The sequence below is a fragment of the Orussus abietinus genome, unplaced genomic scaffold (genome assembly GCF_000612105.2).
Source record: "Orussus abietinus isolate OABI.00-Male unplaced genomic scaffold, Oabi_2.0 scaffold24, whole genome shotgun sequence".
Taxonomy (NCBI): domain Eukaryota; kingdom Metazoa; phylum Arthropoda; class Insecta; order Hymenoptera; family Orussidae; genus Orussus; species Orussus abietinus.
Genome location: NW_019394437.1, coordinates 170787 through 186647, shown reverse-complemented (window position 1 = coordinate 186647; position 15861 = coordinate 170787). Strand labels below are relative to the sequence as shown.

Sequence of the window (15861 nt, the reverse complement as noted above, 5' to 3'; positions counted from 1 at the left end):
CGAACCCCGGAAAAAAAAAAAGAATCAACCCTCGCACCGATCGAATGGTCTAGGGGTGTGTCTACGGACGATAAATAAGACCTAAGTGCGAAATATCGGCAGAGACGTATTAAGAGCGACGAAATGGGCGGAGAGTCTCGAAGGACCGTCACGAATTTACGTGCCATCTTCTATTATTTTCTCCAGCCATTTTGTCATTCCCATGCGTGAAGATCGGTAGAGAATCGACCCATCGAGTATCGACCAGGTGATCCCGAATCCTCCGGGAGTTCCTCTGCGAGAAATCCCGAGGGCGGGATTTATTTGCGGGAAACTTCCGCCCGGCGAAAACGTCCGAGTAACCGAGTATGCCGGATTTAAATAGCGTGGGTGCACCAAGGCGTCAAATGCGCGTCTTTGACATAGCCACTGTTCAATTCCCCGTGAAGGGCCGAAAAGACCCCCGTTAAAGCTCGCCATTGCCCACGGAATACCTCGGAGGCGTCAGGTCTAGTTACTCGTGCAAATCACACGAGGAGTTTCGATTAACAATAAGATCAAGTTCTCGCCGAGAGTGGCGGTGGTCCAGGGAACTCGAGCCTCTTTACGTCTCTCTCTGGCCATCTCTCTCGTTCGCTCGTCCTCCGCCTCGTCTCCTCTCGCTCGCCCTCGCTGCGTCTCCCCAGCCTCCGAAGAGTTTAAATTTCCCCCTGCAACCTTCCGTGCAATAATTCGGGATAAAAAAAAAAATTAAGCGGCTTGCACCTCGAGATTGCCCTTGCCTAGAGGGCGGAATTCCTTTCATACTTCTGCGACAATGGAACGACCATTGAAGCGGCGAAACGCTGTCACAATTTTAAGGCTGTCCCCTGTTACCGAATCCCATTGTTGTTTAACATATTAAATATATGCATAGAAATGTCCTCCTCAGAAGTTTCTACTCCTTCCGGATTTGCTAATTAATCGAGTATTAATTATTAACTGAACAGCTGGGTCTAATTTTACCCTGGGTGTTTATTAAATCCGATACAATCGGGAAGGGTTTCTGCTTTCCCGCTGTCAAAAAGCGGGATATTACGTCGAGCTAATATTGTTCCTGCAAACATCGAACCGTGTACAAATCCTACAATAACAAGAGTAAGCCTCGGGCAACTGCATAAAGGCGCCTTTCGGATTGATGGAATATTAATGAAGCTATCATATCGCGTTATGCAAATCCGGGGGTATCGGCGATAACTTGCGAAACGTTCCCATAACCTCCACTGTTCTCTTTTTTTTAATTAAAAAAATACTATTGAAATTTTTACTAACTAATATTTAAAATCCACGACCGATTCAAAGGACACTGAAATTGTGAAAAGTGTTCCATCGGGACGAAGATCGATCTCCTTGAGAAATGTTCTCCGAACCCTTTCGGGATGATTGTTAATGACACTTATTGTCCCCGTTATCGTCGGTTTCGTCTCAGAAATGAAATTCTTTATTTCCTGGTCGGAGACGGTCTCGCAGGATTAATTATATTTTCGTCTCTGTGTTCCTCTCGGAGGGCATAGAACGCGGTATATCGTTTTTGTTCGTGGGGTGCATGTGCTCCGAAAGGCTTTCTTAATTCCCCCGAAGTCCTTCGGTAAGTTCAATCGACTCGAGTTTCCCAGAGGCGCTGTTCAACCCTTGAAAAATTAATATCCCGGAGAAAAAGGTACGACGGGGTGGCGATTAGGCCCCTCAACGTGTAAAACGTAACGACTGGGTGTTGCCTCCGACTTCGAGGTGGATCCTTCCCCAGGATCCTGTGACAGTTACAGATGCTTGCAGGAAGTCAATTGCCAGTTACGGAAAGGACTAAGTGAATCTCGAGATCCGGCTATCAATTTTCCAAAGGCCTCCCCTCTCCGCCTGGGTATTTTCGACAAATGAAACCCTTCGAAATTTCATAACGAATTCTGAATGACAGGAAAACGCCGCTTCGCGTTGGAAATGCAGTCAAATTTGCAGGGACTGATGATTTAGACGAAACTTATAAATATTCGTAAAAATGTTAAGTCGACATGTGGTCCATTCATTTAATTTTCTTTTTTTCGGACATCCGGCGCATTGTATCTCTTTCCCCATCGCAGAAAGCTTCCGGCAAGCGATGTTTGAAAAAAGCTTCGGTATAACGATCGAACTATTGGCGATCGACCACTTACAAATTGGCCACGCGACGATCGAGCACAATGAATAGACTTCGAGCTGATTGATTCTCACTTACCCTCAATTTGAAGAAAATCCCGGGACATAAAAAGTGGAGGCCCAGATTTCCTTTATTCTCAGCTATCCGCCCAATCAATGGTTCCGATCGTTCCCTATAATTTTTGAAAAATTAATTTCACCCTCCTTTCAAAGCCTCGTGGAAGCAAAAACTAAAAGAACGGGAAACTTTCTTAAATAAAAAAAAACTAAAAAGTAACTCGGAAGAAGAGCGACCGGTTCGAGGCGAGAGAATTAACAAGTGAATAACTAATAGATTAATGTAATAATCCAAGCCCCCGAATAAAATTTTTTCCCTCGTGGGATTATGAATGTCTTATGGCGTTTTGGCAAATATTGGCAGGGCCAGGGTGAAACAATAACTTCTCGATTGTCCACAAATGTACAAGAAATTTATCATGTACATCCGATTTATCACCTCGTACCGATAGCGGAGAAAAAAATGAACCGTCAAGGAAAAGTGGATAAACGTTCGTTAAAGAATTGCCCGTTCGTGTAACGTTCGCCGACTGACAGTGCCGTGCCTGCCAATTTGGCAAACATTGGCAGGGCCAGGGTGAAACAATCGCGCACTTCCTCGGAAAACAATCGAACTACCGAAACCCTCGACACAATGGGGGTTTCGGGTGGATTACAGGGGAAGTGGCTACAAGTATACGGCGTAAAACACAATACAGCACCCCCTCTGTGTGACCAAACGGCCCTCAAAGTCCAAAGAGCCTTCAAGCCTCGTTCACTGTCAATAGCCAATCCTATTAATTGCCGGCCCCGCTCTACGCTGACGGGCTTAAAAAATCGATTCCTCGACTTGGAAAATAGATAAATTTTAAATCGACCTTTCCGCGCGTCGATGAAAACCGCCTCTCGATTTCCACCACGATCGCGTAACGCCGAACCCCGGAAAAGTTGGTTCTTATTAGTGCCCGGGTTTTCATTTTTCCCCTCGAGATGACCGAGTACTTTATGCATAAGGAGCTATATCATAACGAGGTGTCTGCCTCTTTTAATTAGTACCGTTTAGTTATGACGGTTCCTCGCAGGAATCCTTAATGGAGCATCCCCGTGGAGCAGCTTCGATGGCGGCTTTCTTTGAAATTTCCTCACTTCGGGATCCGGATGCATTTCTCCTGCGGGAAGGACACGGAGGGATGAGTGTATTGTACAGTTCGAGGCCGAGCTCGAGAATTCGACGTTTCGTGTTCCTCGTTGCTTCGAATTTCCCCAAGTATGATAAAAAGGAATTAACGCGCAAATCTTGAGTTGTTAAGAGATGCGTAATTTTATAACGGCATTCAATTAATTCGCAGGTCATTCGAGTGAAATAATTGTTCGCTGAATTAATTTCTCGAATCAATGTGGACGCGTTTACCGTTGACGAAAAGGCGAGAATTTTGTAAATAATCGAGGTAACAACGTTGAAAATAAAATCCGGGATAAAACGCCGACCGAGTCCGGTAAGCCGAGCTCCTCGGTTCGATCGGCGGGAGTCTCGATGTCCATTAAAAAGTCCATCTCCATGGAGGGTGCGTGTGCGCATAAATTACACGGTACCACCGAAATGGCGCCCCACATTCTGACGTTGCCGAATCCTGACCGCTTGACCCTCGGGTTCCCAATAATTATCCACTTAAACCGCGAGGTCCCGAGCCGATTACGCGTGGGGGTGTGAGGGCTAATTTGATAATTGCATTATCCCACTACAACTAAATACCACCTTTCCACAAATGCAAATCCCGCCATTCCGGCGCTGGCCGATTATCCCTGCGCCGGGCGTATCAATTTCCCGTCCGGGCGGCGTTCTCGACCTTGCCCTCGCGCGACTGACAAAGTCTCGTTAATTGCTCCGAAACGGCCCGACCAGGCCGCCCCCCCAAAGCTACCAATTTCATTTCAATAATTACGTCGAGTCTCGCAATTAGCGGACTCCTCTAACGAGCCCACCGCCGCTAGACGGCGACGCCATCTTGGGACTCCTTCGGAAATTAAATTCTCAAGATCCAACGATCGAGATCGGAATCGAAGCGAGTCGTTTCTCTCCGAAGATCCCTTCGAAGGGGCAGATTTGAATTTGTCAAAGTCTCGTTACCTTCCAATCGGATCTAGTGGTCCCGGTTCCGGTAGCGCCGGCTTATCGGCGACTCTCGTTCTTCGTTTCGTCATTCGAGCGAGCATTCTTTCGGGAGTCCAATCGGGAATCTCCGCGTCGAGTTTACGGTCGTACGGTCCCCGAATTGTTCGCGCGTCCCCCCCTTTGAGCATGTCGCGCACCTGCCCGACTCGCGATATAGGTTATGGGGGATATAACTCGGGAGACAGGCGCGAGAGGTCGCTGCGCGCGCGGCGGCGCGTCCCCGGCCTGGGGAGGGGAGAAGCACGCGTCGGCCACGCTCCCCGTGCACACACCTGGGGCCAGTTGGCCAGCGAGGAGCCCGTAGCCGGACGGCGCGACGGCCGCCCAATTATTAACAAATTATAACCGCGAAATTGAGGATATTCCGGAAATCCGGAAACGGAGTCTCGCCTCCGCGCGGGCCCGTCCTTCCGAGAAGATCCCACGCCTTTGCGACGCAGTGGTCCAAACCCAGATAACACCACTGCACCTATGAATACTCTTTAAACCTCTCAATGTACTCTGGGTATTTAAAATACATCCGTAAGCGTCCTGGAATGAAGAGACGTTAAACAGAATCCGAGACGTGGACCAGATGCGGCGCGATCTCTTCACGAGGGCAACGCACTCGGACGGAGGTTCAGGTGCCGCGACGAAGACCCGAATGCGATAACGAAAGAACGGAAGAACCGCGGCTACCGAGTCTGCGGATTTCCAGGATCGTTTATCGACGCCGAGCTTGTAGGACCTCGGAAGCGAAATTAATCGAGCGAATGTCCGCGCGGGGTCTTCGTTTAGTCTAGCCATTCGCAGTTCCTCTCGAGCCCCTGAGGCTTCGCCGAGAGGAGGTTTCTCGCTTATTTCCTGACAGAGGATCCGCCACCTCCGCAGAAATGCCTTACCAGTAAATTAGTCATTTTATTCCATCGCTCTGTAATTAAGAAACTCTGACCAAGTCATTACCTGCGATATTTAGCCCGGCGCGTTGGCCAATTTTTCCGCGCCATTAAGCTACGAACGAAACCGATTGGTACATTTAATACAGAGATATGCCATTTTAAGGGGATGTCAAAATGTCATCCAAAGGGTCAATCGTACATGAAACTTTTTTTCCCGTGCAAGATTTCAAGAACGGTGTTCAAGTCGAGCGGCCACGTGTCACCCGAAACTCGGAGCGAGGCTCGAAATTTAATAGAATATCGCAGAGGTGGTCCTCGGGGAGTAATCGCGCCGTATGGAACGTATAATTTCACCGAGCCCCGAAATTTCGTTCTTTTGTGAAATAGACATTAACCCGATATCCCCGCTCGGATTACGCACGGCAATGAGATCCTCGGGTCATCACGGCCGAGCAAGAAATTTTTGAAAACTTCTTTTTCTCCCCCGGGCAAGCCTTTCGTTGATTGATCCCGAAATTAGGTGGACCTCCATTCAGAAACGGTGCCTCCCGCGGGTTCCCCGTTGCCTTAGAAATCCATGGGAAATCCTCGAATGAAATTCGTTGCGGAGCCATTTCTGATGAGAGGTTTCCCCGGGAGCCGAATATCTGGCCCTATTAAATTAGGGAGCATCTCGACCGGGCTCGGGGAGACGGGTCAAAGGACACCGAGCCTCTAATCGGGCGAATGCCAATGCCGCCAAAGATTTTCCGAATTTTCGGAAAATTGAAAAGGTACGGACGACATTAAAATCGCATTAGTCGCTTCGGAAGGAAGAGGCCGATTTCTTTAGGCTTTTTCAAGGTCCTCCCGTGGGAATGGACCTTCTGCGGCGGCGGCGTCATCTTACGAAAGATCTCCCACGAAATACCCTAACGTCTCTCCAGCACTGCGAGAGCAGTTTCATTCAGCCAAAGAAATATATTTTCTTAATTCAAAGAATAATTATCCTACTCGAATTGACTGGAATAAATTGGACGCAACGTTTCCCAGGAATTGTGACAACTTTCCTTGAGTTCATTCGAGTAGAATCGTTGTTCTTCGAATAAAGAAATTAATTTTTCTCCCCGCCTAGGTGAACTGTTATTTTGCGGCTGGATCGAGTCTCGCGGCATCCTGGCAAACTCGATAAAGTTATTACGTGGCTCGTTTTGGGATAAACGGTATAAGGCGCGTAAAAGAGGGCCAGGCTGGTGCCGGTTTTAGCGCTTGTCTAAGGCGCCTGACTCGGCGATCGTACGCCCGATAACCCGGTTAACCCTACCAGCCCGTTATTATAATATTTGCCGAACCAAAATATAGTGATTGCTTATTTGCTTGAGCCCAATTACGGTACGCGGACGTGCGTGGGCCGAGATCCCCCGAACATGTCGGGAGATAGGTACCTCTATCGGCCCGGGTAATGATTAGGCCCCGAACGAGCGGATACAACTGGCAAAGTACAATCAGCCGAGCTGGAAGGAGAAAAGGAGTCAAAGGGAAGAAATAAAGGCGAGAATGTCCCTACAAACGTTCCCGAAAACGCTATAAGCGTATTTACCCTGATTAGGGGAAAAAGGGGAAAGGACCCGAAGAAAGACTTATCAAAATTTCCCAAGGATGAACTCCATGCGACCACGAATTAGAGCTGGTATAATAAAACTAAAAACGGAATGCAATAATGTTCCTCGAGCTTGCAAAAACGAATTGGATGCTGTTTCCAAAATTCTCCTGTTAATTTTCTTTCAGAGACATCCTCGAAGTCCGCAACAAAGAAGCGAAGAATCGTCGCCAAGTTTGGAGCGATTTATTTCCTGCTAACAATAAATATCGATTTAATACCCTCCCACAATTACTTTGATTAAATACAAAGACCGACATCCAGAGGCGTAACGATTGCCCCGCGTCGTCGTCGGACTTCTCTGAAAATCATTGTGGTGGAGAAATTGATTGAGTACGCGCCGGTAACAAACGACCGGACGTTCAGGGATTGCTAACATCCAGGTGACAAAACTCACAACGTAGACCACTCGCAATATAACATCGAATAGTGCATCTCGGTCTCCTGCCAGTTAATTACAAACTCCCATCTACGAGATCAGGAGTAACGCAGAAGAACGTGCCTTCGTAGGATCGAACGTTAAGTAACTAAGCTATCCCTAGCGCTTCTCCTTCTTCGACTTCCGCTTGTGCTTCGACCGCTCCTTGTGCTTGTGTTTCTTCTTCTCCTTCTTCGACTTCTTGGAGGTCCTCTTCTCGACCCAGACTCCAGCCTTGGGGTCCTCTGCGAATTTGGGGACGACCACGCTCTTGAAGACGTGCTTCTGTGTCTGCGAGTCAGCAGGCTGCGGACAATTCGGGGATTCCTCGAGTCTGCAAATTCTGGTCGGCAAGGCGGGACCATAAGCTCCATCGGGCATGGCAGTTGCCCCTTCCGAAGTTGACGAGCTCGCCTCGACCTCGTCTTCCCTCTTATCGATCCTCTCCGAAATATCCTCGCATGTTTCCGAAGTACTCGGCCCAGTAATTGAATCCTTTTGCCCGGGATTCACTGAGGAAGATGCAGTTAGGCTATCCAGGTCCAGGGTGGCGAAGATCCCCCTCGGTGGCGAGGTGTTTCTCTGGGTGTTCAGCTCCCCGGGTGTCTTTCCGATCAGCACGGACTTCACCACCTCGCTGTCGACCTTCTCCTCCACCTCCGAGTCGGAGTCCTCGCTGCTGCTCAAGAATATCGCCTTGAAGAGGTCTTTCTTCTCCTTCGACTTGTCCTTCGTCTTCGCCCTCTCGTCCGGTACACTAATTTCGGTCAACGAGGACTCCTCACTTTTATCCTGGGACGAGTCCACCTGCAAGCTCGCTTCTACAGCTACTACAGCTTCTACAGTCGCCTTGGAAGGCAAGCTCGCATCTCGCGGTGGTCCGGCGACCTCCGATTCCTCCGGGACTCTAGTCTTGACCCCCTCGACCCCTTTCCCGAAGACCTTCTCGTAGGACGCTTCAAAGTTCCTCGCCTTCTCGGACAGCCAGCTCGACTCTGCGGGAGCATCCTCTTGAGCACCAGAATTGTCCACCTCCATCGCCGAAGAAGGCCCTGCAGAGTCGAGTTTACTTAAACCACCGCTTCCATGCATCGGCTCCGACTTGACCGTCTCTCTGGCAGTTTCAAACTTGGTGCTGTTCGTCCAGTCCAGACAATCGAACAGAGAAAATTTCTGTTTCTTCTCCAGTTCCGGCCTTGCACAGCCCACCTTCGGCTCGGGGATGTTGAACCTCTTGCAAACGATGCTGGAAGGCTGCCAGTCGACCCTTTGTCGAGTGAGCTTGCCGAACATCTTCATCTTGGCAGCCTCCTTCATCACCTCTTCGGCGCCCTTCTTAGAGGGAATAGTTGTCGCGGATGTCCCCTCGTTACCGCCATCGACGATATTGATGTTACTAAGTTTGCCTCCTACGGAACTGACCGTAGAAGCGAACAATCGAGCAGCCTGCTCGAACTCCACGCGTTCGTGTTCCCTATCCCACTCCGTCATCGAGAGCGGCTGGATGCTGGCGAGTTTCTCCTTCTCGTCCTTCTTCGCGAAGATGAGGAACTGCTCGAACCGCCTCTGCTTGTCCGGATCAGCCAGGAAAGGCTTGGCGGACTCAACTTGGCTCGCACTCTGTTGACTACTTACAGGAATCAGGTCGCAAGCGCTGCTGGTTGACTTCGCGGACAAGGTGGAAAGACTTGACTTGAACTGCTCCAGATTCTTCAGACTATCGCTTGAGGATATCTCGGATCCGACTACTCCTCCCTTCACGAAACTCGTGGTTCCTAATTTGTCCAGCCAAGACGCTTTGGCTATCGATCGCTGGCTCTCCTGGCGTTGCCTGTCCTCTTCAGCTTCCCTCCCGTGCAGGTTCAACGTTCTTGAGATAATATTGGAAGCAACGGAAGAACTCTCAGCCCTTGAACTAAGCTGACTAGACTCCAACGCACTTTCGGTTTGCGGTTCCTTCGCGGCATTATCACTCGCGTCGTTTATTATCTTGGATCGATCATCGGCGTTCAGGTCATGCCTTGCGAATCCTCTGTGTCTACCATTTTCTAATGGCCGCATCGGTTCGATCGGTGGAAAGAACCTGCTTTTCCTGACGACGTGTGTCGCCTTGAAGTCCTTGGGCAACTCGGGAGCGCGGAAAATTTTCTTCGCGTCTAGCTGAGCTTTCCCAGGAATGAAACCTTCTATACATTTTCCCTGGGAACTTGAACTTTCAGTGTTCCATCTGGACTTTGATTTCTTCTCCGGTCCCAAAGTGAAGTCGTAACGGGACATGTCGTCTCGCTCGTAGATGTCCTCGTCGTCAGCCTCGAAGGCACCTACTCCGAATGCTTGACCTCGTATGGACAGTTTCTTGTTCTTGTCCTGAACGCATAAAGCTGGGGCGTCGAATAAATTTACGTGTCCAGATAACACGGGTCGTCTATCTAATCCGCTGTAACCGATCCCAAAGAAATTGTCCTTCGGGTTGCACCTGCGAACAGGAAAGGAACATTTGGTTAATGCATGCACCTCGATGGAAATAATTTTTCTAAATCAACTATTTTTTTTCAAAGAAAATATGACTGTTATTGAAACTTGTTCATAACGTATTTTAATCTACCTGAAAGGTTCGTAATCATCTGGAGCAAAGGTGATAGTGTCGACATCTTCGTCTGAATTTTCTGAATCGCTATCCACTGTTTTTTCTTCCCGCGGCAGCAACGAACAGCCGTATACTTTGATTGCTTCGTTCCTCTGTTTGATTTTATTTTTTTCTTTCTTAGTTAGGCGAGGACCTACACCCTGGCCAGGCTTCCAACCCATCTTCTTTAATAATGTAATACCAACGGTTTCCCTGAAATCAAAAATACATTCTACTTGTGTCCAGAGATATTGTAAACAGCTGCAAATAATTAAAAGTTACTACCTTACTGGTCTAAGCAATTCTTTCAAAGCCGGAGTGCCTGGGATAGGTCCATCGTCGCTCTTTCCAGGCCTTTCTCTCTTGACACCTTTCCCATGCTGCGTAAAATCACCAGTTGCTCTGATTCCTGTCGGTGCTATTCCAAATTCTCCAGTATCCTCGTCGTCCATAAAATCTTGGGGACGTTGAGTAACGTTTTCAGCTTTCTTGCTGCGGGACGACTTGAACTGCTGTGGCCTCCAACCATCCCGAGTCCCGACGCTGTTAAAATAGCCAGCCGAGAATCCTCCAGTAAAGGCCCCATGAAATCTGCGTCTTCCTTGTTCGTCGTATGCATACTGATCCTCCAACGTCACAGCCTTCTTTCGTGGTAAATTTTCTGTTTCGATCAAGTCAGGAAAAAATTAAATTCATCACTAGGGAAACATACATGCCGTTGTTTAGAATCATCAGATTTTTCGCAAAGTTCTGCCCAGAAACTCAATTCGAAAGAGTTCATTATTCGGACTGGAATTTCCAAACAACCCGATACATTATTAGTATCGTAAGAAAAGTACTCATACCGAAAACGAAAGCAGAAAAGGAAAAACCGTATCACAAAAGTCAAAGTAATGCAAAACTTTCGCACAGTGCAAAAGCGAAACCAAATATTCGTTACAACCCTATACATGACTTTAACCTATTTACCTTCGTCAAGTGGATCCAGAGCACTTCCGAAGACTGCATAGTTTTCGTCATCAGACTCACTCATTTTTCTTGATTTTTAAGGCAGTATATACATCGTGAAACCTGGAAAAGTATCCTTATTATCGTCATCAGCAAAACTTCATTGACATCGCCGATGTTGCATAGGTTAGAAAATGTATGATGTCGAGACCACGCCATTAATAATGATCGTAATAGACAGATTACTATTCCCGAGAGAGAAAAATATACATCGACCGACGAGAACCACGCGGTCGGCACAAGTCTTCAATAAAGCGTACTCACTAATATATGCAATTTCTCGATTCTTTTCTGAACAAATTCACAGGTTTACAAGTCGAAGCCGATACCGAGTGAGCGCGTCATGTATAATACCGAACGCGGCGCAGCCCGATTCGGTGTGGCACGTCAACGCGTCCTAACACGTTCTAACGCGTTGGGTTATTTATCCCATAGATGTTTGTTCATTTTCGACGCGTTGACGCGCTCGTTGTGACACGAGACGCATAGGGTGTTTATCCTCGACGCGTTAACGCGCTCAATGAGTCTTCATCCGAACCATTCCTAACCTTCAAGTGAAGTCTTGAAATTGCCTGGGATCGTTTTTTGTAAATGTGCCAAGTAATCGAAAAGCCGTTTGAAAAAAATTCGGCTTTAAAAACGCCTCGAGATCGTCGTTCGTTCATTCTGAACGAACATGGTAGAAGAATGCAAGACAAAATTGAAACCAAATTGCGATCACTGCGACAGTCAGGTAAAAGATGCATACGACTTGCAAGATCCTCGGATCATACAGAAATTGTCGGTTTGCTTAAACGGACTATCTTACCTCTCCGGTGACCTAACCTACTTGGAAAACTTGACGAAACTAGACATATCAAAGAATAATTTGGAAGAATTGCCAACGTCCGTATGCTTGCTCAAGAAACTCGAACACTTGGTGGTGAACGACAACAAATTGGTAACTCTACCAGACCTAGTAGGAGAATTGTGTTCGTTGAAAATTTTATGCTTATCCAAGAATCAAATTAAAGTCCTGCCGGACTCGCTGGGAAACCTTGATCTTAGAGAAATGTACTTGGACGATAACAATCTTACGGATCTACCCCTCTCGTTCGTACAGTTAAATGATTTAAAAACACTAGACGTAGCTAATAATTGTTTAAAGACTGTGCCAAAGTGCATCACCAATGGAATGAAGAGACTGGAAAAGTTGGACTTGTCTTTTAATCGGAGCATTAATCATCTACATCCCAAGCCTGCGAGCAACCGATTAAGGTGGTTATACTTCAAAGAAGTCGGACCCTGCCTTTGGTTTCCTTCCTGGCTTTTTACCTCGATGTATGTCAACTTTGAAGAAATCTCTTTCAATCGCACACAGTTTGAAAGATACGACATACCGCATGGGAATATAGAATTGCGTGTTAAGAGGTTATCAATGGAAAATTGCAACTTATCGGACATAGAGCTAGGGAAAGTTCTTTCGCTCGCGACAGGTCTTCAAGAACTAAATATTTCAAACACACAGAAAGTTTCTAAATGTAATATGCTTTCCAATCTACCCTTAACAGCTCTGAAAAATAAAAAAGAGTTGAGAGAAATTCACGCCAGAGCAACGGGTCTTCCTACGATTCAGGCTACCATAAGCGAGTTTGAAAACCTCACGGTATTAAACTTAGGTCGCAATAATATCTTTTGGCTTCCTGATGAAATTTGCCAGTTAACAAACCTGGAAGTACTGATAGTCGAAGGTAACAGTTTGATAACGCTTCCGGACAATATTGGAGACATGGCAGCCCTTGTTAAGTTGCAGGCAGCTTGGAATTCGTTATCTAGCCTACCTGACTCGGTGCAAAGGCTGAAGAGCCTTCGTTTTTTAGATTTATATATGAATGACTTTATGGAAGTACCTGAATCAGCAGAGAAGATAGATTGTTTGTTTGGATTCGACATCGACGGGAATTACTTTGATACCACTGGTCTGTGGGTAAGATCATCGAGGAGAGTTTTTTAATTCTGAAACTGTTAAAAACAAAAAGAAGGAGCTGTAAACTGTTCAAACACTTCTGCCAGCGATAATACTGGATTCCAAACATTAAGCTTTTATCACCTCAGTTTCAAGATGTACCGTTTAAGATTATCTACGCTTTTGTGTTTTAAAAAAGTGTTATTAGCCTAGTGATGGTTTATATAATTCTCCTTACGGTATCACTACTTGGGTAGAAATAAGGATAAATTTAGCTGCCTGTTTAGATTTAAGATCGTGTCGATAGATCAAAAAGGTGTCCTAAGAAATCTAAGATGTACAATATTTATCAGGGAAATCTGTCATGATTAGTAATATTAAATTGCGTTAAGAGATTTGATAAACCACTGCACGCTGTATATGCATTTTGGTTTGATTTGACTTTTTCATGTAATTATCTTTGTAACTTCGGTTTGTACGTCTTGGACCTCCTATTTTTGTTGACAGATCGGAAAGGTATCCTATGAAGACTTGAAGAATAAAATACGCAAGAATTCCGGCATTGTTGATACTCCAAGATTTTCTGGCCCAAGAATCGAAGCAACAGAAAACTCGGAGTCAAGTTCCCAACCACCTAGCGCCTCCACAGGAAATAACTCTCCTGGAGAAATATCACCGTAAAACACTCTGATCATTCTATGTATAATTCCATTGCCATTGCACTCATATTATATAACAAAATCAATTGACAACAGCTTCGTCTACATGTGTGTCAATGATATGATTTACATTTCAGGAAGATGGATAATGAAAAGCATGAATTTGAGGAGAACTGGGACGTTTCCGAAGATTCTACCGACGAATTCGACCCTAATAGTAAGACCTTTTCAGATATTGTCGAGTTATAACGAATATTCTGTAGCATATATACAAAGTATACGGTAATATAATTATTAATTATCAAACAAGGAGAAACGATATTGTTTAATATTTTTAGGCCAGAGAGAGCCGAAATGTCGCAGAAAATATAAGACGTTCGACGACGGTTGGAGATGGAAGAATTTCTTTGATCCCTCCGATCTGCATAGCAAACGAACCGGTGAGCGAGTATTGGTAATACAACGAAATAACCCTGACAAGTTGGCCATAATGTCCGGAGAGGACCAATTTGAAGACGCCTAACGTTTCTACATAAATATGTACATATTTATCAAACGGACGGATAAACAGTATTTTCCTATTTAATTTTCTACTTAACGGGTCCTTAAGCTGCGTAACTGTGTTTAGAAGTACTGCCATTTTGATTAAATGGATGACATGTAAATTATACCGTCTTAGCAACATTGTTTAACAGCTTAGGGGCACATCTCAGTAATGCACTTAATTGTTATTGCACTCTCAGAAACATAAACAACCACCACATGAATTTGTTGGCAAATTTTATGAGTTCCGTTATGGTAACGAACGTTTCCAGTCGAAGTTATATAGCGTTAAAAGAAGTACAAAGTAATTTGTAACAATGCAGGATGCACTTATCCCTTAATTGGCATTATCGAGTGTTCTGTCAATCCGATACACGCATTAACGTGAAAATACGATATCAATTAAGAGTTGTATTAGGTGGCCAAAAACTCTGGAAAATATCATTGTCACTTTCAAAAAGTCGCAACGTGAAATGTCGTTAACGCAATAGTCAAACGTTAAATATGTTTTCCAGTGTAACACATTACAAGAAATACCCTTGCGTTAAAGAAAAGTTTAATTAAGTAACGTGTGTTCAACCATGGAATTTTTTCAAATAAAATACAGGCTCTAGGTCAATTGACTTAACAACTTCATTGTAATATTGTTTGGTAATGCTTTTTTTCAACTTACCCCCTCCGATGTAAAAATACCTGTGTCTAGTTCTAGTCTCGAAATTGTCAGACTATAAACAGCCCATAAATATAAGGCGATGCAATCCGGTAAAATAACGTACCAATAGAAATGTCTCAATCGTTTACTTTAATTCAGTCAGGAATAAGTAAATTAATAATAGAGAAATGTATTTTCAACTTATATATTCCAAAATTCCGTGCCACAGATCGTTCACTTTTATGCAGACGCCCTTTAATCGATCGTCCCGACTATAATCGTCAAAACGTTCCAACGATACGATATAAATGATTAACATAATCGCACATGAAGAGTTTACGATGTATGCATTCTGAGAGAATTATCCTTATATTTACAATTGCCATAAGTGACGCAACTAAAACCATCTGTTCAGGTAAATTGAATATCGAGGATTAGGGATTACTCCATTTCGAAATTTACAAACTGCGTGTCACCATAATGCAGAGAGAGTTATAATAATTCGAATTAACACAGAAATCGAATTTTTTACACCCAGTGTGTGGACACGTAGGCACATATAAAACAACGGTATAAATCTCCTTATCCTAGAACTGATTGCTGATGTACATTTCCACCTTCGTTAATAATAAATAAGAGATAAGCAATGTCACATTTATGGGAGACCGTACGTTCTCCATGCATCGACGTCTGGACATGTCCGGCTAGTATAAAATGCGTGGAAAATAAATAAATCTAATAAATCGGTCCTCGCGAGAAGGAACAATTATTATATAAATTCGCATTTGGCCCGTGATCGGTGATTTCGCATCACCATAAACGTAAATATAAATGTACATGTGTATGTGTATGTAGTGTGTGCGTGCACGCGCGACAAGTTAAAAATACCATAAACCCACGACTTGCCGAAACAGCGATATTCGATAAATATCTAAATCTAGTGTATCTAAATAATCGATTTACCTGAGTATATTCCAACGTTGGAATAAAAAGTACCGCACATTGGAGTCCAGCATTAAGGCTCTCCGGGTTCGCGGGTTTTAAATTGGAAATTACCGTAAACTGTGAAGGTGAAATGCGCTAATAAGACGCCAACGTCACTTTCGAGAGAGTGTTTTGCGTTATTTACATAG

General features: G+C 45.2%; 2 protein-coding genes across 3 annotated transcripts; one reads left to right on the top strand and one right to left on the bottom strand.

The window, feature by feature from the left end:
- Positions 1-7041: 7041 nt before the first annotated feature.
- LOC105701642 (G patch domain-containing protein 1 homolog) lies at positions 7042-11322 on the bottom strand. Its single transcript, XM_012428546.1, has 5 exons — positions 11194-11322; positions 10891-10992; positions 10207-10582; positions 9901-10134; positions 7042-9771 (listed from the first exon to the last, which is right to left on the bottom strand). The coding sequence occupies exons 2-5, from the start codon at positions 10952-10954 to the stop codon at positions 7416-7418; spliced, it is 3030 nt and encodes a 1009-aa protein (XP_012283969.1). The 5' UTR covers positions 10955-10992; positions 11194-11322; the 3' UTR covers positions 7042-7415.
- A 249-nt stretch (positions 11323-11571) lies between these two features.
- LOC105701645 (leucine-rich repeat protein soc-2 homolog) lies at positions 11572-14718 on the top strand. Of its 2 annotated transcripts, none has more exons than XR_001104239.2 (4): positions 11572-12895; positions 13382-13574; positions 13671-13750; positions 13872-13926. XR_001104239.2 is itself a non-coding variant. In XM_012428551.2 (4 exons), exons 1-4 carry the CDS (start codon positions 11606-11608, stop codon positions 14054-14056), a joined length of 1725 nt encoding a protein of 574 aa, XP_012283974.1. In that variant the 5' UTR covers positions 11572-11605; the 3' UTR covers positions 14057-14718. The 2 variants fall into 2 exon arrangements, 1 of the variants encoding a protein (XP_012283974.1); XM_012428551.2 differs by having other exon boundaries at positions 13382-13551; positions 13872-14718.
- The last annotated feature ends 1143 nt before the right edge of the window (positions 14719-15861 follow it).

Coding starts and splice junctions, on each gene's coding strand:
- LOC105701642 (XM_012428546.1), bottom strand. CDS start 10,954: ATGAGTGAGTCTGATGACGAAAACTATGCAGTCTTCGGAAGTGCTCTG. Junction 10,583..10,890: donor TCTGGATCCACTTGACGAAG/GTAAATAGGTTA, acceptor TGATCGAAACAG/AAAATTTACCACGAAAGAAG. Junction 10,135..10,206: donor GAATTGCTTAGACCAGTAAG/GTAGTAACTTTT, acceptor TTTTGATTTCAG/GGAAACCGTTGGTATTACAT.
- LOC105701645 (XM_012428551.2), top strand. CDS start 11,606: ATGGTAGAAGAATGCAAGACAAAATTGAAACCAAATTGCGATCACTGC. Junction 12,896..13,381: donor TTGATACCACTGGTCTGTGG/GTAAGATCATCG, acceptor TTTTGTTGACAG/ATCGGAAAGGTATCCTATGA. Junction 13,552..13,670: donor TCTCCTGGAGAAATATCACC/GTAAAACACTCT, acceptor TTTACATTTCAG/GAAGATGGATAATGAAAAGC.